The sequence below is a fragment of the Portunus trituberculatus genome, chromosome 41 (assembly GCF_017591435.1).
Source record: "Portunus trituberculatus isolate SZX2019 chromosome 41, ASM1759143v1, whole genome shotgun sequence".
Lineage (NCBI taxonomy): Eukaryota > Metazoa > Arthropoda > Malacostraca > Decapoda > Portunidae > Portunus > Portunus trituberculatus.
This window is the reverse complement of record NC_059295.1, coordinates 42,253,678-42,280,281: the sequence shown is the minus strand read 5'-3', so window position 1 is coordinate 42,280,281 and position 26,604 is coordinate 42,253,678. Positions and strand designations below refer to the sequence as shown.

Sequence of the window (26,604 nt, the reverse complement as noted above, 5' to 3'; positions counted from 1 at the left end):
TAATATTATTATTATTATTATTATTATTATTATTATTATCATTAATTATAATAATAATAATAATAATAACATTATTATATTATTATTATTATTATTATTATTATTATTATTGTTATTATTATTAATGATAATAATAATAATAATAATAATAATAATAATAATAATAATAATAATAATAATAATAATAATAATAATAATAATAATAATAATAATAATAATAATAATAACAATAATAATAAATAATAATAATGATAATGATAATAATAATAATAATAAGAAAATAAAGGATAGAAAAAAAAAAAAAAACATGAAAAGATTTCAATAAAAAATTCCTTAAGAGCGAATCATCAATGGCATTTCTTCTTTCTTTCTTGCGATGTACTTCCTTATAGTAGTGACTAAACTGTTCGGATTGAAATTGAGCCCATAATCACTTGTTACATTTTAGATAATGTCTTAATGCTCGTGGCCCAGTTGTGCCACGTGTTACGTTGCGTCATGTCTTCTGCTTTTTAGCACCGCTCGGCACTGTACCGCAGCAGCCGGCACTTCCAAGCTTTGCATTCTGTAATATTTCGGCATTTTAGCCCACCACTATCAACAGGCTCTCGTGAGAATTACTATGATCTTTAAAAGTATTTCCATTACTATCTATCAAAGATTTTAGATAATCACCGGGTAAAGATACCTATGAGAACTAATATAATATTTAGGCCTTTAAAAATGGTTTTGATGAAGGAACAAAGTATTTTAAAGTACCTACATGCTTAGAGCTGCAAGTCTCGCGTGAGAATTTCACGTCATGACGCGACACATCTTGGTGCGCGACGAATCAGATGTTTTGTTTGTGTGTTCAAAGTGTCAAGGTAATGAGCTAGCTAATGATGCGAAAAATAACTTTCTTCAAAGAAATATTTCGTCATGTGGAAAATGTACAGATGTTAAATTATATATATATATATATATATATATATATATATATATATATATATATATATATATATATATATATATATATATATATATGTGTGTGTGTGTGTGTGTGTGTGTGTGTGTGTGTGTGTGTGTGTGTGTGTGTGTGAGACATCCATTTTTTTCTGAGGAGTGCATAGTACATTTTTCTATGGAATTCACGTGTAGCTTCTCGAGCTTCACAATATTTATGAGCACGTTAAGTCTTATTGCCTCGATGGCGTAATGTTCAAGTTAAATGCAAATGTTTTAGTTCATGGTGTAAAACAAGAGTATTATTACTAACAATAACAGGAAAGACAATAACTATAATATTAGTAACAATAATGATGACAGTAGTAGTAGTAGTAGTAGTAGTAGTAGTAGTAGTAGTAGTAATGATGATGATAATGATCATAATGTAGGTTATAAAGGCTATGAATTTGTTATTCTTTTAAGAATTAAAATGTGAGTCGCAATTCTTGACTAATAAATAAAGATCTGCAAAGTATGTATTCGGAAATCTGGAGTCTTTCAATGGCCTATTATTTTCTTCTTTTTTTTCAATAAAAGTAAAATATGGGAGTGTACCTAAGGATCGGAGACCTCAAGGCTCCTTCAGTAACAATCCACAGACTTCCTTCCTATCAATGCTGCCTGTACGTATCTATGTAAAGTGGGTAGTATGTCTGCTGAAGCCACTCCCAGGCCAGACCACCACATGACCAACAGTGTAGAATGTAGACGGAACCTAACCATACCCCCAGACTCTTCACTGGGATAATGGAGGGAAGCGAAAAAGTGATATAATGTACTTTTTGTATCTCCTCGAATTCCACATTATTTGCAAAGCATTGCCGATTTCGTTCCTTCCCCCCAACCCCCTATACTTCACACGTCCCTCCCCTCCATGTTTCACACGTCCCTCCATCCATCCCTCATCCACGTAAATTTCTCCGTGCCTCACACAGGTTCCTCCCACACACATCTCTCCCCTCCATGCCTCACACACGTCCCTCCCCTCCATGTCACACGTGCATCCCTTTCCCTCCTCTCTTCACACACTTATATTATTATTCATACATATTCAACAGTTGGAATCATCACGCCAGTATTCATCCCAAACTAGCACTCTCCCCACTCTGTCCTTTGCTTCCAATCAATACTCAACACCTGGTTTCTTGACACACCTGTCTTGAATCGCTTACCCTCGCCACTGCTCCATCTCACCTTTGGCTCTCCTACTACACAACACTAATCATTTGTAGCTTTCCTCCTGTTATCTCTAACTTATTTAATCATTATTCATTATCTATCTTTATCACATTTTTCGTATTCCAAATTTCATTTATATCTTATTTTCCATTTTCTGTGTGTGTGTGTGTGTGTGTTTCCTCTTTTGCCTCCTTGCTTACATACTTAGCACACCTGTGTACTGGATCAATAACTGAAACACCTGTTACCACTTCATCCTTCTTTCCTCCTCTGCTGCGCTACTATCATCATTCTCTCTCTCTCTCTCTTCACTATAACTTGTAACCTTACTGTAACTTTGTGGTGCTCATCTATTGACACCACCATTATTTCACTTGAAGGAATTGATGAAGTGTTGGGTGCATCCATTTTCTGCCACTATTATTATGTGTCTTTGATTTGAACATCAATTTCTTTTTCCCCTTCAAATAAAGCTTTCATTTCTTTCCACATCTTGCCTCTACAAGATAAAGCACTTATTCATATTATCACTTCAGGCATTAACTATAATTCATCTATTCCCCAGACAGGCTGGAGGGCCCACTACACTCTACAAGAGGCATAAAAGCAGGAGGCCTTATTTCCGTGGTTATGAGTTGTGACCGTTATAATGGGCAGGTGATATAGAGATGCTCGTTGTATCGGTTCACAAGTCTTAACCATGGTTGAACAGCGACAGTGATGCTTGCTTGCCCTGTTTTGCTGAAACTTGCAACTGGAATGCCTTCTAACATGACTTCGAGGCATCTGATGTGCAACATTGACAATTGTAGGTGCTCTTTTATATATTCTGAATCTTTTATGACAGGGTTTCCCACAGTGGGTGGTACCACTACCCCATTTGGGCATTGGAAGGGTCCCAGAAGCAGTAAGGAAAAGGGAGGAGGAAGGGATAGGCACCAATCCAAAAATATTTTAGTGTTGTGTATTTCAAATTTTGTTATTAATGAATCCAAAGACATACTATTATTATCAATGTCTGCATATCAGCATCCAAACAATCTTAAAACTATATCAGTGTGATTACTGTACTGTAATATTCATGATTATTTAATGTCCTGCCTCTATAATGGACGTGAAGCAATCAGGTACGGAATTGAGAATTGAGAGGTAGTACCTAGTGCTGGAAATGGTCAATCAGTCCTACTTTAATTCACAGCTAGTGAAGGTGTGTTAGTTTTAGTTAATCTCAGTTGTATTCAGTTGCTTGTGTTTGTGTGGGTAGGAGGGCTTCAGTGGTGTGAGTGGGAGCCAAGGGGCAACAGTCCAAAAAGGCTTGGGGACCACTGCAGTGATAAACTGTTGATAATTCAGTTTGATTCTGAAGATTAAAATAAGCATTCTAAAATTCCTTGAATATCTTGTAAGACATCATGAGGATGAAAATAATGTGGAATGACTGACAACTCTTAAATAAAGGAAAACATTAAAATTCTATGAGTTATTGATAAAAAAATCCTTTCAGTTGATAAAAATTAGACGAATATGATGTATCATAGTACATCTTTTTTTCCTTTTGCGTACTGCTTTGTTTCCTTATAACATGAATGATGTTCTTCCATTCTTCCTGATCTCCTTCTCCCATCTTTCACTAAGTCTCCTTCACTACCTGCCACTAACTTACACATGTACTACTGTTCAGCCTACCCATACCCTTGTACTAAGCCTGACTCTCCATTTTTAATCCTCCCCTTTTCTTTAATAGATTCTCTTTGGCAATCTCACTTGATGTAGCTATTCTTTTCACATAATCAAACCCTTTATGCTTCCCAACTTATCCACACCTCACTGCTCACACTTGTAATTCCTTACCAATATCTCCATGTAACTTCAAACATCATAGCTAAAACTCCTTCCATGAAGTTACCTTTCTTCCTTCTAGAAGCTATCTTTAAAGGAACATAGTCCCTCTATGCATGTAGCAGTATGTTTCCACATATGGAGAAGTTCAACTAGCACAGTCCTCCTAAATGGGATGGAGTCAGAAGATTTCTATCTCTTCAGTTCACTCCATTACACACTCAATTTCTCTCACTTACCACTTGCATCTTAATTTTCTATATAAGCAATTCTTTATCCATTTTTATGAAATAAAGCATGTTTCTGCTACATCTTTATGATTGCCCATTAGAAGAGGGACACAACATAAATGACCAAGCAAAATCCATCCAATTTGATAAACTTTGTTCAATGAACTAGACTTTAATTCTCTCAAGACCAAGACTAAGTAAAGGTTTCTACTAAACTTCTAGTGTCATATTCATTCCATAGTTCTAGTCATATTCACTCCATCCACTGGCTGTTACAGCTATCTCATTGAGTGAACCATGTGGTTGCATAAGAATCATCGAATAATACACACCCAAATATGTGGTCTCTAGCATTATCATTGTTCAAGTATATTTGATGGAAATGAACTTGAGTGTATTGGCTATTCAAAACCTAAAATGACCAAGTTTATGATATGTTAGGCTTATCTGATAGGATTCATTATACTGAGGGTTTACTAGTACATGACTCTGAGTAAAATGTATGTATACAATTTATTCATGACAGCATGTACATTCACAGCATCCTATGTCGTTTCTTCCACAATGATCTAATTGAACTCATTGATCTCACACACAGGTTCACAGACATCCCCATCATTACATCCTTACAATATCACTTACTAATTCTTAGCCAAGTAAATGCCCACATACATAGTGATACATACTTTCATAGGAATCAATCTTTGTACTCACCTATTCAACATATTTCATTCATTGTGTAATACAGAATAAATAATGCAATTACTTTATTTGTACTTAGTCTTTCTGGAGCCTCTCTTTGTTGGTCTGTACCTACTCTCTCCCACCCCCATTAAGCGCTCTCTCCTGCACATGTGTGGTATTGGACATCTGTGAACACACACACACCTGTGTATATATGTATGCAACTCTCTCTCTCTCGCCCATATTTTACTTAATACTTTTATCAGTATCTTGATTTAAGAAATGTAAGGAGACTGGATATTTCTTTTTTCTACATCAATTCAAAATATCACAAACATATAGAGTAGAGGAGGCAGTTTGCAATACCTTAAGCAGACAATATCAGCTATGAAACCTCCACACTGGAATACGACCACGAAAGTTTTACCAGCAGTGTAAAATTGTATCTGCTATGATGTCGGATATCGCGCTGCCCTCTATTGCTGCAGTTTCTCAGCATGAAGTACTGTAAGTGAAGCAAGGTTAGGATGGCTCAGTGCATCTACTGGCGATAGGTTACATCGAGTTATTGCACTAGGTGTCTTAAGTTCTTTATTTTTATCTACAAGCTTTAAAAATCGTTCTCATTAAGTAGTTAGTAATTCCACTTGCCTGTCAAGGAATAAAAGTAAGAGAGAGAGAGAGAGAGAGAGAGAGAGAGAGAGAGAGAGAGAGAGAGAGAGAGAGAGAGAGAGAGAGAGAGAGAGAGAGAGAGAGAGAGAGAGAGAGAGAGAAATTACAAACTAGCTTTTTAATTTTTTCCAGGGGAAGGAGTCAGGTCACCAGGCATGCAAGCAAGTGCAAATCGACTCACTTTCTGGTCACCGCAACAGAAGTACACACTGATGCTTTCCCCGTCTTACCGTCTACACCAAGGAAAAAAAGTCTCTGCATCCAATGATGTTCAATAAATAAGTGGAGCTTGGGGCAATAACTGAAATTAAATGCTGTTTCATCTTATGTTTTTTCTCACCACTCACTATGTTAGATTGGGTATCTCGAGAGGACATAATAGTAAATATTATGCAAATTACCAGTCTCATTTTCACTTTCATAACCAGTGCCCTTACTGTAATTATTTACTTATGACAATCATCTGCAGAGATCTTCATATCTCTCATGTCCCCCGCTCCCCCAACTTTTTTTTATTCGTATTTATTTATTCATTTATTATTTTTTTGTTTTAGCAAAATCATACATTAAATTGAATACAAAACTGTTATTCCATTTCCCTTGAATTAATGAAAGATATAACAATGTGGCATGTATTATCGGCCTCATCCTGTGGGCCAGTACAATTTAGTTTTACTATAGCCTAGTAATGCCCTACCCTAGTTGGCACACTACCCTCCAAGGACATTTTAAGGAGGCTTTAGACATTACCTACACAATTCCTTATTTGTTAAAAGTAGACATGTTTATCCTCAACCATTTGACAGCTGGGCATAATAACGATGAATTCATTGACAAGTTATGTTAGTTTTGTATGAAAATAGATTGCGCCCGTGACTAACACTGACATTCATGTGTACTATCGAAACCATTAGCGGACCACAAGGTACCTCACCTATAGTGGAAAACACACTGTCTAGTTCTCTCTGGTGCACACAAAACAGTGGGAAGGTACTGGTGGAAAAATTTGAACTTTGCTTCGTCAATTCAACTCTCTGTTTATGTGTTCTGGGGCTTAACACAGGGCCTAACGCACAGACCTGCCTTGTGCACAGACCCTCCAGTACTCTACAGTAATTAGAAATATGAGAGAGAGAGAGAGATATTCCTCCCATAACACTGTCCAAACTAATGTCAAGAAACATCACCAACACTGTGAGAGTTAAGTATTAATGCAGGCATAAATGTCTAGTGTGCTTTAACTGCAATATGTAACATGAAACAAGAGAGTTACCATCTCTAACTTCTACAATAGATCAACTAGACCAATCTCACCCACCAGACCTCTTCATGGCAGCAGTCATGCCATTTTAGGTTTATATCGAAAAAAATTAAACTTACACAAAACAGCTCAAGAATAAGAAAATGCTGTTCTGCATCACAGTAAGACAAAATAAAACATGTGAAGACAGGCAAAGGATATGAGGAAAGGCATAATACAAACAGGGTAAGACAACAAACGATGTTATAGAGATGTGATTTTATATCAGAGGATGAGGAAAAATAGTTATTATATGAAGTGATATGATACTCAATGATGATTCAATAAATATGAACTTGTTATTGGCACGTATGACAAGATACTTGAAGAAATTGGTATAAAGAACATCTCATGACTGCCTTATAGTAATTCATACAAAAGTTAAACCTGGATTTCAACAAATTATAATAAAAATGCCATATCTTATTACAATTATGTATAAACAGCAACAAAAAATAATCCGAATAATCAGAACCAGAGAATGTGGGCGTTCCCATTTCTAGATGCTGAATAAATATACAAATTACTTGGCAAGCTTCCAAGTGATGGGGCATAATAATGGTCTATAACTAATACAGTGATGAGCTGGCAGCTCTCCTGAGATGTTCTGGTGTTACAAATAACAAGGTGATGATACTCAGACAACAAACAAACACACACACACACACACACACACACACACACACACACACACACACACACACACACACACACACTTATCAATAATAATAATAATAATAATAATAATAATAATAATAATAATAATAGTAAAAATGAATCATAATAAAGATAATAATAATAATAATAATAATAATAATAATAATAATAATAATATTAACAACAATAATAAAAGTAGCAGCAGTAGTAGCAGCAATTAATAATAGCAATTAGAAAAGAAAGACAATAAATATGGAAGCAGAAATCAACACAATACATGAACTTTGGAATAATAAGTGGGTGAGATGTGTCAAGACAATGTGGATCCCTGACCAGTGTCAAGGCCAATCCATCTTATGTGCATGAAAAACCAGTTCACAACGAGAGCAGATACTATCATGAGTACATACGATTTGATTAAAGTAGGTATACATATCTCATTCGACACATTCCTAATACTGTACAGTTTCTACACAGGGTTAATACTTTGAATTCATCTCACTCCAAAAGAAATTGAAGCCTAATGGAAAGCAGTCAATAGCCCTACCACAAAACAATGGACATCCATTGTATTTATATAACTTCTAAATTTATTCGTAAGACATAAAATAGTATTGAATTATGGACTGCTCTTCACTCAAATTTGCACTGCATCTTGTCAAGACAATCAAACATAACATGTTTAAAGGTAAAACATTGAAGGCATAACAATCTAAAACAACAGAACATAACAATATGTTTACATATCATTTCATTAACTTTCAATGGAAGAAAAAATAGTAGTTTCAAGGCAAAAGACTGGAAGCTAATATGGAGCAAATGAAATAGTAATAAATGTAAATGCAACTGCACAATCATGCTCCAATGAGGTTCCATCCATATCTGATAAGACAGCCATGTACCACTTCTCAATACTCATTTTCAGGAAATTAGCACAATACTGCAGCTCAAAGATACTTACCTACACCAGAGACTGATGGGTCCTCTAAAACATACCAATCAATACATATGCTACACTCAAATCCACACCCATATCCACACATAACCTGGTGTAAGAGGATAAAATTTATTCTCCTTCCCTTAACTGTCTTGGAATACCAACACCAAACCAGATAGCATATCTAAGGAGACAATTGAGAAACCAACTTTCTCCAAGCAACACAACTAACTAATTTGAAGGCATGAGAAAATGTGTAAAAAACATGAAAGCATATAAGTGTAAGAAGGTACAAAGTGAAGGAAGGAAGAATGGAGAAAACTAAGTAAAAAATAAATAAACAAATACATGAATAAGTAAAAAAAAAAAAAATAATTTATGTGAATGTGTAGGCAAAAGGAAAGAAATACATGTGAAATATTAGATAATAAACTAAAGAAAATAGTACAGAAAAATTAAACAAATAGAAAAACCTGAAAACCAAAACAACAAATAGAGACAACAGGAAGAGAGAACTTATATCATCAGTGTTTTTACAGAAGAGTAATATAACTTCCAGGTCAGTAGACTCAGAAGTAAATATTTACTCTACAAAAATGTGTTTTCTTTGAAATGAGTGGCAGTTGTGATGCTGAAAAGGAAGAAGGGAAAGGACAGAAGGACCAGAGGTAAATGGTAGCAAAGCAGGATATGCTAGGCATCATCATAAGTCTGCAGAACATGTTGCATGTGCTCATTGTCAGAAATCTTAGTAGCTCGAGACCGAGATTTTCTCACTTTCTTACGGATAGGCTTAATCTTCGGCCCTGTGTCTTGCATCGACTTGATTCCCTGTGGGCACAAAAACTCTCATTAGTTTCCTTTTTTTTTTTTTTTTATGAAGGGAAGAGAACCAGCCAAGGGCAAAAAAAGAGATTAAAAAAGGCCCACTTGAGTACTGGCTCTTAACAAAGAGGACAGCGTCAGACAAAATTAGGGAGCAAATGCCTCTTAAAAGACAAGTCGTAGGAAGTCGGAAATACAGATGCAGGGAGGGAGTTCTAGAGTTTACCAGTGAAAGGTATGAATGATTGGGAGTACTGGTTAACTCTTGCATTAGAGAGTTGGACAGAATAGGGATGAGAGGAAGAAGAAAGCCTTCTGCAGCGAGGCCACAGGAGGAGAGGAGGCACACAGTTAGCAAGATCAGTAGAACAGTTAGCATGAAAATAGCGATAAAAGATAGAAAGAGATGCAACATTTTGGCAGTGAGAAAAAGGCTGAAGAAAGTTAGTTAGAGGAGGGAAGTTGATGAGACGAAAAGCTTTGATTCCACCTATCTAGTAAAACTGTGATTGGAACCCCCCAAACATGCAAAGAGTACTCCATACACGGGCAGATAAGGCCCCTACACAGGAATACCCCGCTATTCGCAGGTTCGATAACCGAAGATTCACTCTTTCGAAAATAAAAAATTAGTGAACATTTCTGCAATCCGAATGGTCTGCTTCGCTCTTCTGAATTTGAAACTACAGCCGAATTTCGTTTGGCGTGAGGTGGTGCGTATGGTCATGCAGGTGTGTGTTGTTTTCCGCGCATCTGTTTTCCCGCTCTCAGTTCACTTGTGTGCCTTCCATTGTACTGAGAGGATCTGTGGCATTTTTCCAGTGCTTTGTGCTTTTTTTTCCTGTTCTGTGCCTTCAGTTTGTGCAAAATGCCCAAGCATAGTTCATCCCCTTCCCTTCCTGCTGGTAAAAAGCATCCCTGTCCCCATCCTCGTCTAGTGACCCTAAAATTCTCTAACTAGTCGACTCTAACCCTCCAAAACCTCAAATGAGTCGCAGAAATTGAGACTTCAGATTCTGATGTGGCAACCCTGCCGCCTCCCTCCTGGGCTGCCTCAACAGTGAACCACACAGCTGTTTATCAACACTCACCTACGCATTCTGGTTGATGCCTGCCTGGCTGCAGACCACCACGCATGTTATGTTATTTCATTTGTAATAAATTTCCAAAGAAAACAAGATATTTTGTGTTTTGTTATGCTTTTCTTGGGGGGAGGAGGTAGATAGTTAATGGAAGTCAGGAGAGTACTTGGAACGTATTGTCTCCTTTTATTAACATACTTACGGGAAAAATTGCTTCAATAACCGAAGTTTCGCTATTCAAATAGTCTTTCAGGTACGTAACCACTTCGGTTATCAGGGTATTCCTGTGCAGAGTTAGCAGTTGGAGGGGTGAGAAAAACTGGCGGAGATGCCTCAGAACGCCTAACTTCATAGAAACTGTTTTAGCAAGGGATGGGATGTGAAGTTTCCAGTTAAGATTTTGAGTAAAGGACAGACTGAGGATATTCAATGTGGAAGAGGGGGACAGTTGAGTGTCATTGAAGAAGAGGAGATAGTTGTCTGAAAGGTTGTGTCAAGTTGATAGATGGAGGAATTGAGTTTTTGAGGCATTGAAAACTGCTAGATTTTTTCTGCCCCAATAAAAAATCTTAGAAAGATCGGAAGTCAGGCGTTCTGTGGCATCCCTGTGTGATCTGTTGACTTCCTGAAGGGTTGGTGGTCTCTGAAAGGATGTGGAAAGATGTAGGGTGGTATCATCAGCGTAGGAATGGATAGGACAAGAAGTTTGGTTAAGGTCATTAATGAGTAATAGAAAGAGAGTGGGTGACAGGACAGAACCATGAAGAACACCACTATTAATAGATTTAGGAGAAGAACAGTGGTCGTCTACCACAGCAGCAATAAAAAGGTCAGAAAGGAAACTTGAGATAAAGTTGCAGAGAGATGGATAGAAGCTATAGGAGGGCAGTTTTGAAATCAAAGCTTTATGCCAGACTCTATCAAAAGCTTTTGATATGTCTAACACTATAGCAAAAGTTTCACCGAAATCTCTAAAAGAGGATGACCAAGACTCAGTAAGGAAAGCCAGAAGATCACCAGAGTGACCTTGACGGAAGCCATACTGGCGATCAGACAGAAGATTGTGAAGTGACAGATGTTTGAGAATCTTCCTATTCAGGATAGATTAAAAAACTTCAGACAAGCAAGAGATTAAAGCTATAGGACGGTAGTTTGAGGGATTAGAACGGTCACCCTTTTTGGGAACAGGCTGAATGTAGGCATACTTCCAGCAAGAAGGAAAGGTAGAAGTCTATAGACAAAGTTGAAAGAGTTTGGCCTGGCAAGGTGCAAGCACGGAAGCACAATTTTTGAGAACAATAGGAGGGACCCCATCAGGTCCATAAGCCTTCCAGGGGTTAAGGCCAACGAGGGCATGGAAAACATCATTATGAAGAATTTTAATTGTAGACATGAAATAGTCAGAGGGAGGAGGAGAGGGAGGGACAAGCCCACAATCATCCAAGGTGGAGTTGTGAGCAAAGGTTTGAGAGAAGAGTTCAGCTTTAGAGACAGAAGAGATGGCAGTGGTGAACTAGTCAGTATATTCAGAAACACAGCTTAAGACAGTAGGATGAAATTCTGCTCTGAGTAAGACAAAATGAGTTCATCTTTCACATCATATTTTGTTCACCCTGTACTGAAAAGGTATGAGATATAAATCAGAGTTACCATCCTGCCTTACCAGATGGAACAAAATGTTGCCACTATGAGTGAGTGTATTTCTCCAATGAGACCAAAAAAAGGTCAACGAAGAAAACAAAAATATAAATGTAAAAGGCCGTGTCAATGAGGATATCCAAAGCTTTGAGGAGCAATAAAAAAAATCTAACTAGAGAAGAGAATAAAAAATCTATCACAATGCAACACTTCTTGATGCAGTGGGATAAGCACCATTAACATTGTTTTCAAGCTCTCATAACCTGTTATAAAGCTCCACTTCTTACAACCTTCCACTGCAATTTTCATGGATTTTTATAGTACAGTAAACCACAAGTTTTTCATGGTTCAATTATCACTTTAACACCAGTGTATATATATATATATATATATATATATATATATATATATATATATATATATATATATATATATATATATAATGTATATATACATATATACAATAGGTCCTCGTCATACGGTACATATGCGTTCCTGGAAACCTTACCGTAAATTGAAATTACCGCATACCGAACCCATTATAACATGTAATAATAGGGAATGCGTTCCAGCACGTCAAAAGTCACCCTTACAGAAATGAAAATACAGGCAACCCCCGTTTAACGAAGGTTCACACAACGAAATTTCGCTATAACGAAGGTTTCATTTTACTACCATCTGCTCGTTTAACGAACACCAAACTCGCTTTAACGAAGTTTTATCCAGGTAATTTTTTCCAAATTTGAAAGCCCTACTGTATCATGCAAGCTGACAGGCTTTTAAATACATCAGGAGCTGCTGGTACTAAGGCCTGCCTCAGGAGAAATCCTGAGACACCTGTAGAATAAAGATCAAGATCAAGCCTCTTGTGGACAACACAGGCTCTGCCGATACAAAAGCCTGACTCAGAAGAAATTCTGTGTCACCTGTAGCATCAAGATCACACACACCACTCACTGCCCAGTCAAAACATAACAGCATCACCAGCAGCTCATCTTCCTTAGTTCAACTTACCACCAAAACACCCTGCAATGTGGCCTAACGTTCCTAAGAAGACCAGGAAGTGTCTTACTCTCGAAGTGAAGCTGGGTATTATTCACAGACAAGAGAAAGGCCAGAAAACTAATAACATTGCTTCCCACCATGGCTTGACTCCATCTACTGTCTACTATTTTCAAGTCAAGAGACTCTATTAAGAAGGCTAGTGAGACCTCATCTTCCTTGCAAGCTAAAGAACCACCAGAACTCGTGACTCTACAATGGATAAAATGGAAAGCCTTGTGGAAATATGGTACATAAGTTTTGTATGCAGTACCATGATGCGCACTTTGTTTACATTCCACAGGTTGCCGGTTAGTGTATTTCCTGTTTCACTCTCCCTCCCTTCATAAAGATAAGATCATCAACATTATAAAGTTACGTACATACATACATTAGTGTACATTATAATGACTTAAACTAAACTACCTAAATGTTTAACTTCATAATTTTTACTTTCATTAAACCTTTCACTGTACTATGATGCACTCTCACTTTGCTTACTCTCAATGGAAGTTCAAATCAGGGGTTAAACTTGTTATAATCGGTTCGCTTAACGAAGTGCTTTTTAGGAACGTAACCCCTTCGTTAAACGGGGGTTGCCTGTACATGAAAATCGTCATATGCGTTCCAGCACATCAAAAGTCACCCCTACAGAAATGAAAATACAGTAAGGTCTCAGTTTACGTCAGAGTTACATTCCTGAAACATGACGTAAGTTGATTTTGTACGTAACTCGAGTTTCCATACATTTCAAAGCATATTATCGAGTTTTCAACCAATCATTGTTTATGGTCATTCAGGTAAGTTAAAGGTTATATTGTTATATTATTTACAACTATGTAGGAATATGAAACACAAGCTTGTTTTTGTTGTTGATTAGGGCTGCGAACGCGAAGGATTGCAGGTTGCCGAGAGGGGTGGACGCCTGAGGCCGCCAGGAGGGTGGGCAGGTCGAATGTTGTGACGTTCAGGGCGGATAGCTGGGAGCGTAGTGTAGTGCGGTGGGAGTAGAAGCGTGGGCAGCAGAGCAGGAAATGCAATAGGGATCAGCAGACAGGCGCAGACGGTGCAAGTGAGCTGCGAGTGTCGTGTGGCCCAGGCGAAGGCTCCGGAGTTGTTATTGTTGTGATGGTGGGTGCGCGAGCCCTCAAGGTCGTCAACCCCCCGCGTTGTCATGGTAACGGGCTTCCCATTTTCTTCTTCCCTCTCTCATACACAGCTGCTGCCTCCCTTCTCATTTTTTCTTGTAGCATAATGGTTTTCCTTTTCTTAGCATCACTGCTGTCACTAAGGAGTTTTCTCTTTGGTGCCATTGAGCAAGATACTTTAGATCTTGAGTCAGTAAACGCAGAAGTAGGATAACACTCTTGCCAGGGGCGACGGTGTGGTGGAACTGAGACAGGGTGTTATTGTATTCAAGCGTGAGGCGGGCGGTGTGGCGGGTAACCACTAGTGACGCCTGGCAGCCAACAATAACAATAAATCCCGCACTTTATGATTTATAAATTTTCCATTTTTTTAATCTTAAATTGCCTTATAGTGGACTGACGTAACTACGAGTTTGACGTAACTCGAGACTGACGTAACCCGGGACCTTACTGTACATGAAAATAATTATTAAGAAAATAATAAATAAATAAAGTAAAGTACAGGCAACCCCCATTTAACGAAGGGGTTACGTTCCTAAAAAACACTTCGTTAAGCGAACCGATTATAACAAGTTTAACCCCTGATTTGAACTTCCATTGAGAGTAAGCAAAGCGAGAATGCATCATAGTACAGTAAAAGGTTTAATGAAAGTAAAAATTATGAAGTTAAACATTTAGGTAGTTTAATTTAAGTCATTATAATGTACACTAATGTATGTATGTATGTAACTTTAAAATGTTGATGATCTTAACATTATGAAGGGAGGAAGAGTGAAACGGAAAGACACTAACCGGCAACCTGTGGAATGTAAACAAAGTGTGCATCATTATACTGCATACAAAACTTATGTACCACATTTCCACAAGGCTTTCCATTTTATCCATTGTAGAGTCATGAGTTCAGGTGGTTCTTTTAGCTTGCAAGGAAGATACGGTCTCACCAGCCTTCTTAATCGAGTCTGCTGACTTGAAAATAGAGACAGTATAATATGGAGTCAAGATAGTGGCCAGCACTGCTATAGTTTTCTGGCCTCTCTCATGTCTGTGAATAATATCTAGCTTCATTTGGAGAGTAAGAGACTTCCTAGTCTTCTTATGAACACTAGGCCAATTGCAGGGCATTTTGGTGGTAAGTTGAGCTAGGGAAGACAAGCTGCTGGTGACGCTGTTATGTTTTGACTGGGGAGTGAGTGTTGAGCGTTGTCCACGAGAGGCTTGATCTTGATCTTGATCTTTATTCTATAGGGGTCCCAGGATTTTTCCTGAGGCAGGCCTTAGTACCAGCAGCTCCTGGTGTATTCAAGAGCCTGTCAGCTTGTGTGATATGGTGGGGCTTTCAAATTTGGAAAAAAATTACCTGGATAAAACTTCGTTAAAGCGAGTTTGGTGTTCGTTAAACGAGCAGATGGTAGTAAAATGAAACCTTCGTTGTAGCGAAATTTCGTTGTGTGAACCTTCATTAAACGGGGGTTGCCTGTACTGCGAAAAAGAAGTAAAGAGAAAATGTTTTTATTTACCTTTCAATTGCCATGTATTCTATCAGATGATGTCCCTCCCGAGGCTAAGGGCCAGTAGGGATTTCAGCCCTTACTCATCTTCTGCCGAGTGGGTAGACAATGGCAAGACATTGTCGTCTGCACTGTCGGAAGCAGATGTAGAAGAGCCAGCTGTAGCATGGTCGGCACGTTTCAATGGTTTGAAGAAAGAGGATATTGAGGAAGGGCCAGCTGTAGCAGGGTTGGCAGGTGTGATAGGGACAGCATATCTGACTGGCTTGCAGAACGAGTAGATGGAGGACTGTTTAGTTTTTCTTGTTTTTTCATCATAGATTTCTTGATAAATCTTGACACTTTTCTCTACATCATGAGCCACTTTGCTACTCCAGGCAGGATTTGGGTCACGTTCCTTCAGAGTTTCCAGAGCTTTTTCAATACCACTGAGACATTCTCTAAGAGTTTTGTTGTCTAGGCCACGCACAGGTTCTTCTTCCTCATCTCCTCTTCTGCCTCCTGTGATGCCTTGTCTAGCTCTATAAGTTCATCATTTGAGAAAGATTCAGCATGGCTTTCCAAAAGATCTTGAACATCATCGTCATCAACTTCATCAAAGCCAGCCCTATGGCACAGATTTACTGTCATTTCTGATCACACCAATATCATCTTCAGTGAAGCCTGGGAAGTCATGCGCGCATTCTAGCCATACTTTATTCCATGCCAAGTTCATGGTAGTTGTCTTCACTTCGTCCCAAGATGACTTGATGTTATCTATGGCATGCTTGATGTTATATGACTTCCACCATTCACTGATAGTGGGTCTGCCAGGCCCATCTGTGTCCTTTATCAGTTGCTGCATGGTTTGCCGCTTGTAATAGTTTTTAGTCTTTGCCATGATTATTATGAATATATTTGTGCTTACAATAGACCCTTTAATATTCTATTTATTCATCTAATTAGTAATGCATGTAAGTAGTATGTAATGCAGTAAAAAAAAAGGGGGGGACGGGAAGAGATAATAGGCTCCAAGGGTGGTCAAGTTAAAGTCAGTACAGGTGTGACGTGGATGATGTCATCACCCCTGGTCCCCTGCACTGGGCCCTCTTGGATGACATGAGTGGATACTGTATCTGTGAATTTTTCTTACCGTATATCGAATCGAGGGTAGTAATTTCCAAATACCGTAACTGTGAATTTACCGTATAAAGAGCTACCGTATAACGTGGACTTACTGTACTGCACAAAAGAAATAAACAAAACGTTTTTATTTACCTTTCACTCGCCACGTATTCTATCAGATGATGTCCCTCCCAAGGCTAAGGGACAATAGGGATTTCAGTTCTTATTCATCTTCCACTGAGTGTGCAGACGAGGATAAAACGTCGTCGTCTGCACTGTCGGACGATGTGGAAGGGTCGGCTGTAGCAGGGTCGGCATGTTTCACTGGTATGAAGAAAGAGGATATGGAGGAAGGGCCAGCTGTAGCAGAGTCGGCACTTTTCACTGTTTTGAAGAAAGAGGAGGAAGGGCCAGCTGTAGAACCATCGGCAGCGGATGTGGAAGGGCTAGCTGTAGCAGGGTCGGCAGCTGTGACAGGGACGGCATGTCTGACTGGCTTGAAGAACGATTAGATGGAGGACTGTTTGGTTTTTCTTGCTTTTTCATCATAGATTTCTTTATAAATCTTGAAACTTTTTTCTACGTCATGAGCCACTTTGCTACTCCTGGCAGGATTTGGGTCACATTCCTTCAGAGTTTCCAGAGCTTTTTTGATACCACCGAGACATTCTCTAAGAGTTTTGTTGTCCAGGCCACGCAGAGGTTCTTCTTCCTCGTCTCCCTCTTTTTCTGTCTCCTGTGATGCAATGTCTTGCTCTTTAACCCCTTCGCGCCGGATGTTAAAAAAGCCCACCTGTATGATATACGGGTAGTATTGCCGCGCGCCCGAGCCCGGGAAACTCTTGCAAGCTTGTCATACTTGTCATCTTTGTGTATTATGCTGCTATTTTTTAGTCATTATATCGTCTTCGAAGAGGAAAGTGGACGCTTCTCTCTTCGGAGAGAGAGAGAGAGAGAGAGAGAGAGAGAGAGAGAGAGAGAGAGAGAGAGAGAGAGAGAGAGAGAGAGAGAGAGAGAGAGAGAGAGAGAGAGATGGGAACAGTCTATGCCATTGGGTAATTTTAGACACAAGGCGGGATGCATGTAGCTTATCTTTAGTGATTGGTGGAGACAAAGATGGTGGGAGGAGCACTAGGATTTCAAGGACAGCATACGGCGTGTGTAGTTGGTATCCAACACACTATACGGGACAACTGAACTGAAGAAAGCTCAGAAAAGAAATATGACGTCTACGTAGGCATCACCGTATTTGCTACTGGGGCTTCAAGACGTCCACATAGGCGTCACCGTATTGAAGGGGTTAAGTTCATTGAGAGAGGTTCATCATGGCTTTCCAAAAGATCTTGAACATCATCATCATCAACTTCATCGAAGCCAGTCCTATGGCACAGGGTGGTCATGTTAAAGTCAGTACTGTGAGTGGCGGGGAGGTGTGGCGTGGGTGACGTCATCACCCCTGCTCCCCCGCGCTGGGCCCTCTCGGATGACAGAGTGGATACCGTATCTGTGAATTTTTCTTACCGTATATCGAATCGAGGGTAGTAATTTCCAAATACCGTATCTGTGAATTTACCAGATAAAGAACTACCATATAACGAGGACTTACTGTGTGTGTGTGTGTGTGTGTGTGTGTGTGTGTGTGTGTGTGTGTGTGTGTGTATATATATATATATATATATATATATATATATATATATATATATATATATATATATATATATATATATATATATATATATATATATATATACACACACACTTAACCCTCGGCAATCACGCCCAATTGGGGCCGAAATAGCCACGCCATAGCCGAAATCGCAATAGCCGAATTGATCTTGGCGTGAAGGTGGTTTTGGACAATGAGTGCTCAGATATCCCATGACATTATGGCTGGGCACGCAATAGCAGGCATCTGAGGTCGCAATAATGAAATTTTAGCAGCTTTTCATGGGTGCGTGATAGCAATAAAACGCGATAGGTGAAGTCGCGATAGCCGAGGGTTGACTGTGTGTGTATATATATATATATATATATATATATATATATATATATATATATATATATATATATATATACACACCTAAACCTCTGTTATTGCATCCTTCCGTTATTGGGCACTTATGAAAATTTGCAAAATTCAGTTTTAGCACATCTGGAAAGTCGTTATCATGCACCCACAGTAGTAGTAGTAGTAGTAGAAGTAGTACTTCCAATATCCCACCCACACACTGACGAATGTTTAGATGGGGGAGAAGGAGGAGGAGGTGAAGGAGAAGGAGGTGAAGGGGGAGAAAGATGATGATCATGAGGAGGAGGAGCCAGCAGGCAATCATCACTGTGTATTCACGTCATGTGATTTAAATAAGGGAACTGATTGTTTCTGATCACTCTGCTCACCACCACCACCCCTCAGTCTTGCACATGTATTATGTTGTTCAGAGCTGGTTTGTTAGGAAAATTTTTGGGTTGAGGCACCAATTTATTTCCTATTTTTCTTCACTTCCGTTATTGCATTTTCTGCTATCGCGTAGTTTTTTAGGCACCAATTTTGTGCGATGATGGAGGGTTAGGTGTGTGTGTGTGTGTGTGTGTGTGTGTGTGTGTGTGTGTGTGTGTGTGTGTGTGTGTGTATATATATATATATATATATATATATATATATATATATATATATATATATATATATATATATATATACAGTGGTGCCTTGGAATACGAACTTAATCCGTTCAAAATTTTGTTATTTCAAACGCTTTTATTCCTAAGAATCAAAATACATATATTTTTATGGAAGTAATTATAATTCGTTCCAAACCACCTCCCAAGACCAAAAAATTCAATTTTCCACCTAATTTCTTACTTTTTGAATACTATTACTATATATACTACTACTATTATGCGATAGTCCATTGTGTTTTTATGAGGTGACGACGACTGTTGTTGGCTTGCTGCAGTAGCCGGAGGTGCCACTTGGCTAAATACCAAATGTTTTAATATTATGTTTTGCAATCTTAGATTTTAGACAGATTGTAACAAGTATGCAATTTACTGATAAACATTACACGATAACATTATTGCAGTGATTAAAAGTAAGCACTCACGTACGGTACTATGTGGTACAGTACCTATCACTGGGTGAGGAAGGATGGGGAGGGATGGGGGAGTGGGGAACGACTGATTTATTAATACAATCCGTCTTAGTATAAGATGCTCTATTAACAATTATAATTTAAAACCATCTTACGGATAAAAAAAAGAAATTGAGGCTGCGGTGGTCTGTAGTGTAGGGCCGTCGGGGAGGGCCGTCTTGATCATGACCCAGCGTCAACACATCCTCCTCAGCTGACTCCATCAAGCCAGCACTATGCACTCTTATCTAAACCAATAACAATTCCAATATTGTCATGCATCATATGTTTCTGAACTGCTTACTTATCCACGGAAATACATGTATATCTTATATCTCACCAAGATATACGTAAAAAATTATAAAATACAGCATACTGACATAAGTGCTCTCACCATCCTCAAACTTAGTGCTCTCACACCTACACAAACATATCCTTGTAAAAGCTGATACATGATTGGCTAAGTGTACACCATCTTGAAAACAATGGGCCAATGACAGGCCTCGATATATGACAGATAGCCTCAAGCATAAACAAACTGTGCGGCATAAAGGAGCGCGGCTTCTGAAAAGCGCCAAGATCATGCCTGAAAGGCTCTAACGAAAGAGCCACGATTGTGCCTGATGGGCTATAAGGGTTAAGGCTTTTAATTCATGAGCTGGATACTCTCTCTTCCCCACGGATCTTCTAGAATCTTCCATGTATCTGTCTTTATGTCTTGTGACCATGTGTGCCGCTATGCTAGGCAATGATCTTAATAACTAAAAACACTTAATGTTATTATTCCAGGCACTACAAAACAACAACCAAACAACTGCAAACAACACTCCTGAGGCACTGAGGCCGCGTGGTGCCCCAGCATGAAGTCAGCTGATCGCACAGTGCTGCACGCAATCTGTTGACTGCGTTTGTTATTGTTTGCACTCCAAAGCAAAGTTTGTCCTCCGATGGAAAAAAAAAAAAAAAAAAAAAAAAAAAATTTTTTTTTTTTTTTGTAATCCAAGTTGTTCGTACTCAAAAGCATTTGTACTCCAAGGTACCACTGTATATATATATACAGTAAGTCCTCCTTATACAGTACTTTGTTATCCAGTAAATTCACAGTTACGGTGTTTGGTAATTACTACCCTCAATTCTATTTACAGTAAGAAAAATTCACAGATACGGTATCCACTCGTGTTTTGCTTACACCATACCGTAGCGCCACCATGCCACCTGTCCACCACAACAATCAGTCTCTTTCCGCATTTCCCACTGAACACAAGTGAAATTCTTACGGCGCATTTTTTGTGGATATTATGAGTAAGGGCTGAAATCCCTACTGTCCCTTAGCCTCGGGAGGGACATCACCTGATAAAATACGTGGCGAGTGAAAGGTAATTAAAGACATTTTCTGTTTACTTCTTTTGTGCAGTAATTTAAAATTTTTTTATATGACTTTTTTCATGTATTTTCATGTCTGTAGGGGTGACTTTCAACGTGCTGGAACACATCCCCTATTATTACATGTTGTAATGGGTTCAGTATACGGTAATTTTGATTTGCGGTAAGGTTTTCAGGAACGCATATGTACCGTATAACAAGAACTTACTGTGTATATATATATATATATATATATATATATATATATATATATATATATATATATATATATATATATATATATATATATATATATATATATATATATATATATATATATATATATATATATATATATATATATATATATATATATATATATATATATATATATATATATATATATATATATATATATATATATATATATATATATATATATATATATATATATATATATATATATATATATATATATATATATATATATATATATATATATATATATATATATATATATATATATATATATATATATATATATATATATATATATATATATATATATATATATATATATATATATATATATATATATATATATATATATATATATATATATATATATATATATATATATATATATATATATATATATATATATATATATATATATATATATATATATATATATATATATATATATATATATATATATATATATATATATATATATATATATATATATATATGGACCCAAGTGAAAGGCCATATTGCACGGAGAAATGCCTTTAACTCCTTCAGTACCATGATGCATTTTCATATTCATTCTGCTTACAATTTCATTTTATACAGCTTCAGATACTTATGTGGAGGATTAGAATAGTGGATACCGTATATAATGGAAAAATGGAGTGAGAGGTGGAATTAGGTGGTGCTGCCAAACATACAGGACCAAAAAAAAAAAAAAAAAAAAAAAAAAAAAATAAAAAAATAAAAGGCCATGTTTTGAAAACCAAAGGTTTATCGAAACGCCTTCTTAATGTCTAAATACATGGCGTCAACCCATCCATCTTTCCCTTGTACTTCATCTATTACTCTTGTATAAAAGCTTAGGAAATTTGTTATGCATGATCTTCCTCTTCTGAAACCAAATTGGTAGTTATTTATTATTTCATTTTCTTCAGATATTCTAACCATTTTTTCTTTATAACAATTTCACAAATCTTTCCCACAACATTAGTTAGGCTTCAGTCTATTTTCATCCTTTGTATATTAGGACTATATTTGCTCTTTTTTCCACTCCCTTGGTACCTTCCCTTGCATTAGAGAGCTGTTGATTACCGTATTTTACGGCCTACAAGATGCACTTTTTTTCCTAAAAAATACCCTGAAAAATACTAGTGCATCTTCCAAGATGAATGTTGTATTGTAAGGCAGCATCCAACCTCAAGCGAGCTTGGACACTTGACAGATAGCGACCTGGATTTGTATGTTGAGTCATCACATTATGATGTTAGCATAAGTACTATTTAATTTAGCCTTTTATATTATGTAAACTCAGTACTTAGGTGTTACAAGTATTTCCAATACCATAATCCTTCCTGCAGCCTACTCAGTGTGTGGAGAAAAAGGGCCGCTCCCTCATCTCATTGCAACACACAAATACATGTACACGAACGCACACACATCATGCCAGGTGCCTTTATACCTTTATTAATAGAACATCCAAGTGGCTTACTCATTCAAGCAAGAGTCGTCAAAACTCCACTTGTGAATTGTATTCACATTGATAAAGCCTATGAAGCATGACTGCAAAATAAAATAAATACAAACTGCAGCACTGACGCATTCAGTTTGGGTGATTGAACAAGTGATTTCGTAATGTAAACAACAGGTCCAAAACATGCCGACACCCGCCACTAAAACAAGAAGAGATGGACAGTTTCACTGTGTATATGTGTATTTACCTATGGTGTTTTTATTTACATAGTTTTAAATTTGTGGTGAGTGCTCCATCAAATTTGTAATGAGTGGTGAAACAATAGTGTCTTGCAGACTCCTTGCTTCTTATGTTTTTGTGTTCAGTGGTCGGGTATATGGTGAATGTGTTCTTGTATGAGAATTACTTTTTTTTCCTAGAAATTTTTTTCAAATATTAGGGTGCGTCTTCCAAGATGCAGCGTCTTGCAAGTTGTAAAATACGGTACATCCCAAATTGGTTCCACCAGTTGTTCTCTACATTCTCTCAGTGTCCATCCTGACACTCTGTCTGGCCCCATTGCCTTTCTTACATCTACTTTTTCTAGTAATTATCTTTTTTTTTCTAGTAATTCTATTTTTGCATCACAATGTTTCTTAATCCTTCCAGTGTCTTTTGGTTGCTTAGCTCTATGAACTCTCCCTCTTCATTATATATTGATTTAAAGCTCTCACTCATAAATTCAATCATTTCTTCCATTGTTTCATACGTCATATTTTCTTTAATTAACTTAGTAATGGTCTCTGTTTGTCATTTTTCCATTTATATATTCATAAAAAACCTTGGGTTCCTCTTCACATCTCTTCACTACCTCTTTCTCAAATTTTTCTCTTCCTTTCTTGTTTTTCTAATATATTCATTCTGTGCCTCTTTATAACTTCTTTCTGTGTGTTTCATTTTGCTGCTTCTTGATTTTTTTTCTAAGTTGTGTCCTTGCAATTTTTAGCTCTTGCACATATAGCATTATACCCCATTATACCATATGTGTGTGTGTGTGTGTGTGTGTGTGTGTGTGTGTGTGTGTGTGTGTGTGTGTGTGTGTGTGTGTGTGTGTGTGTGTGTGATTCACCTTGGTCATCTGCTGGTCACCCAGCCAGTCTTCCCCATTACGGAGCAACCTCAGAGCTCATAGACCGATCTTCAGGTAGGACTGAGACCACATAACACACTCCACACACCGGGAAAGCAAGCCCACAATCCGTTGAGTTACATTCCATACCTATTTATTGCTAGGTGAACAGGGGCCACACATTAAGACTTGCCCATTTGCCTCACCGCTTACCGGCCCTCTCGATTGTGAGTCGAGCGTGCTAACCACTACACTATGCGGCGTGTGTGTGTGTGTGTATTTACCTATAGTCTGTTCATCCAAAGAATCCAGGCCGAAACTGCTAGTTCGGTTGGCAGCCCTGCCCACCCCCATCGCCACTAAACCTTCCCGACACTTAAATTTTCTTCCAAGTACATTTATTTTTCTTCAAATTATAAACTTGTATATCTATTGAGTTAAGTGAAGAAAAACAAATGTACTTGAAGAAAATTTAAGTGTCGGGAAGGTTTAGTGGCGGCGGGGATGGGCAGGGCTGCCAACCAAACTAGCAGTTTCGGCCTGGATTCTTTGGATGAACGGACTATAGTTGTATTGTACAGGGCTCATAGTGTCCTGTCTCCATTTATCCAATTTTTCCTTAAATTTATGCACATTATATGCTGTAACAACTTAATTATTCAATGCATTCTACTTCTCCACCATTCTGTGTGGAAAACTGTATTTTCTAATATCCTTCACACACTGCCTCATCCTGATTTTCTTTACATGACCTCTTGTCCTTCCATCTTCTTCTGTCAACAAACCTAGGTCTTCCTTGTCTATCTTTTCAATGTCATTGACTATCTTGTACACTGTTATTACATCTCCTCATTCTCTTCTATCTTGTCAGGTTGGTAGTCCCATTTCCTTCAGCTGCTCTTCATATGTTAAGTCCTTTAGTTCCAGCACCATCTTTGTAGCAATCTTCTGTATCCGTTCTAATCTTTTTATATCTTTTATAGAACTCGGAGACCATACCACAGCTGCATATTCCAGCTTAGGACGTATCATGCTTGTGATGATTTTTTTTCATCATATCTTTGTCCATGAATTGAAATGTAACTCTTACATTAGTCATCATTTTATATGATATACCAAATATCTTGCTTATATGTTTTTGAGAGTTCAGATTTTCCTGTATAATCACTCACAGATGTTTTTCCTCTTTAGTCTTCATTATTTGTTCCTCTCCCATCAAATAATCCCATATGAGTCTTCTTTTGCTCTTTCCTAGATCCTTTACATGACATTTCTTGGCATTGAACTCAAATTTCCACTTCTTACTCCACTCATAGATCTTGTTTATATCATCTAGTAACATCAAACAGTCCTCCTGGGTTTTGATAACTCTTAGTAGCTTTGCATCATCACCAAATAGGTTAATGTAACTGTTTATCCCATTGTGAATGTCATTTACATACATCTGAAACATAATGGGGGCTAACACTGACCCTTGAGGCACTCTGCTTGCTACTTTACCCCAAGATGAGTATGTATCTCTGATCACAGTCCTCATCTGTGTCCTTTAAATAATCTCTTGTCCACTCTAATAAAGCTCCTCGCAGTCCTCCTATGTTCTCTAGTTTCAAAGTAGTCTTCCATGAGGGACTTTATCAAAACCCTTTTTTTATGTCCAGGTATAATGCGTCCATCCATCCATCTCTGTTATCTAGTCCTTCAATTACCCTCGAGTAGAAGCTTAAAAAATTCAACACACATGACCGTCCTGTCCTGAACCCAAATCGTCTGTTTGTTATGACTTGTTCTTCTTCCAGATGTTTTTAACCCATTTTTCTTTGATAATTGTTTCACACAACTTTTCCAAATGCTTATAAGTGACACCGGTCTGTAATTTAATGGCTCAGTTGCCTTTCCTCCTTTAAATATCGGTATTATGTTGGTTTTTTTCCATTCTAGAGGAGTTTTCCCTTCATTTAGTGAACTTGTAATTATTTCCCAAATTGGATCCATTAGTTGCTCTTTACATTCTTTTAGCACCCAGCCTGAAACACCATCCAGCCCCAATGCTTTTCTGACATCCAAATTATCCAATAATCTTCTAATACCTTCTTTGTCCACTGTGATTTCCTGTAATCCTTGGCAATGCAAAGTCCTATTTCGTTCTATAAAATCTTCTACAGTGAACACCGTTTTGAAGCTCTTATTCATTATTTCACACATTTCCTTCTCTGATTGGTATGTCTTCCCTCCTTTAACTATTTATTCTATTGTTTCCTTGTTCTTCATTTTGCCATTTATGAATTTGTAGAAAAGCTTGGGTTTGTCTTTGCTTTTAATCACCACATTTTTCTCAAAATTTCTTTCTCTCTCCTTACTATAATATATTAATTTCTCGCATCCTTATATTGCTGTCTGTTATTGTCATTTCTCTGATTAATGAGTTTCTTCCAAGCTTTATCTTTTGCTTTTT

General features: G+C 37.6%; 1 protein-coding gene and 1 long non-coding RNA gene across 3 annotated transcripts in view; one reads left to right on the top strand and one right to left on the bottom strand.

Annotated features, from left to right (window-relative positions):
- The window catches only part of LOC123516631, a 9,954-nt gene extending 2,347 nt beyond the window's left edge, over nucleotides 1-7,607 (top strand). Inside the window, exon 2 of the long non-coding RNA XR_006678269.1 lies at nucleotides 2,732-7,607. This is a non-coding gene — a long non-coding RNA (uncharacterized LOC123516631). The remainder of the gene's footprint in view (nucleotides 1-2,731) is intronic.
- A 52-nt stretch (nucleotides 7,608-7,659) lies between these two features.
- The window catches only part of LOC123516630 (transcription initiation factor IIE subunit beta-like), a 73,131-nt gene continuing 54,186 nt past the window's right edge, over nucleotides 7,660-26,604 (bottom strand). Inside the window, exon 8 of one of the 2 annotated variants that reach the window (XM_045276205.1) lies at nucleotides 7,660-9,316. In XM_045276205.1, the coding sequence (XP_045132140.1) occupies nucleotides 9,179-9,316 (138 nt within the window). In that variant the 3' untranslated portion in view covers nucleotides 7,660-9,178. The remainder of the gene's footprint in view (nucleotides 9,317-26,604) is intronic. The other variant, XM_045276206.1, reaches the window with a different exon arrangement.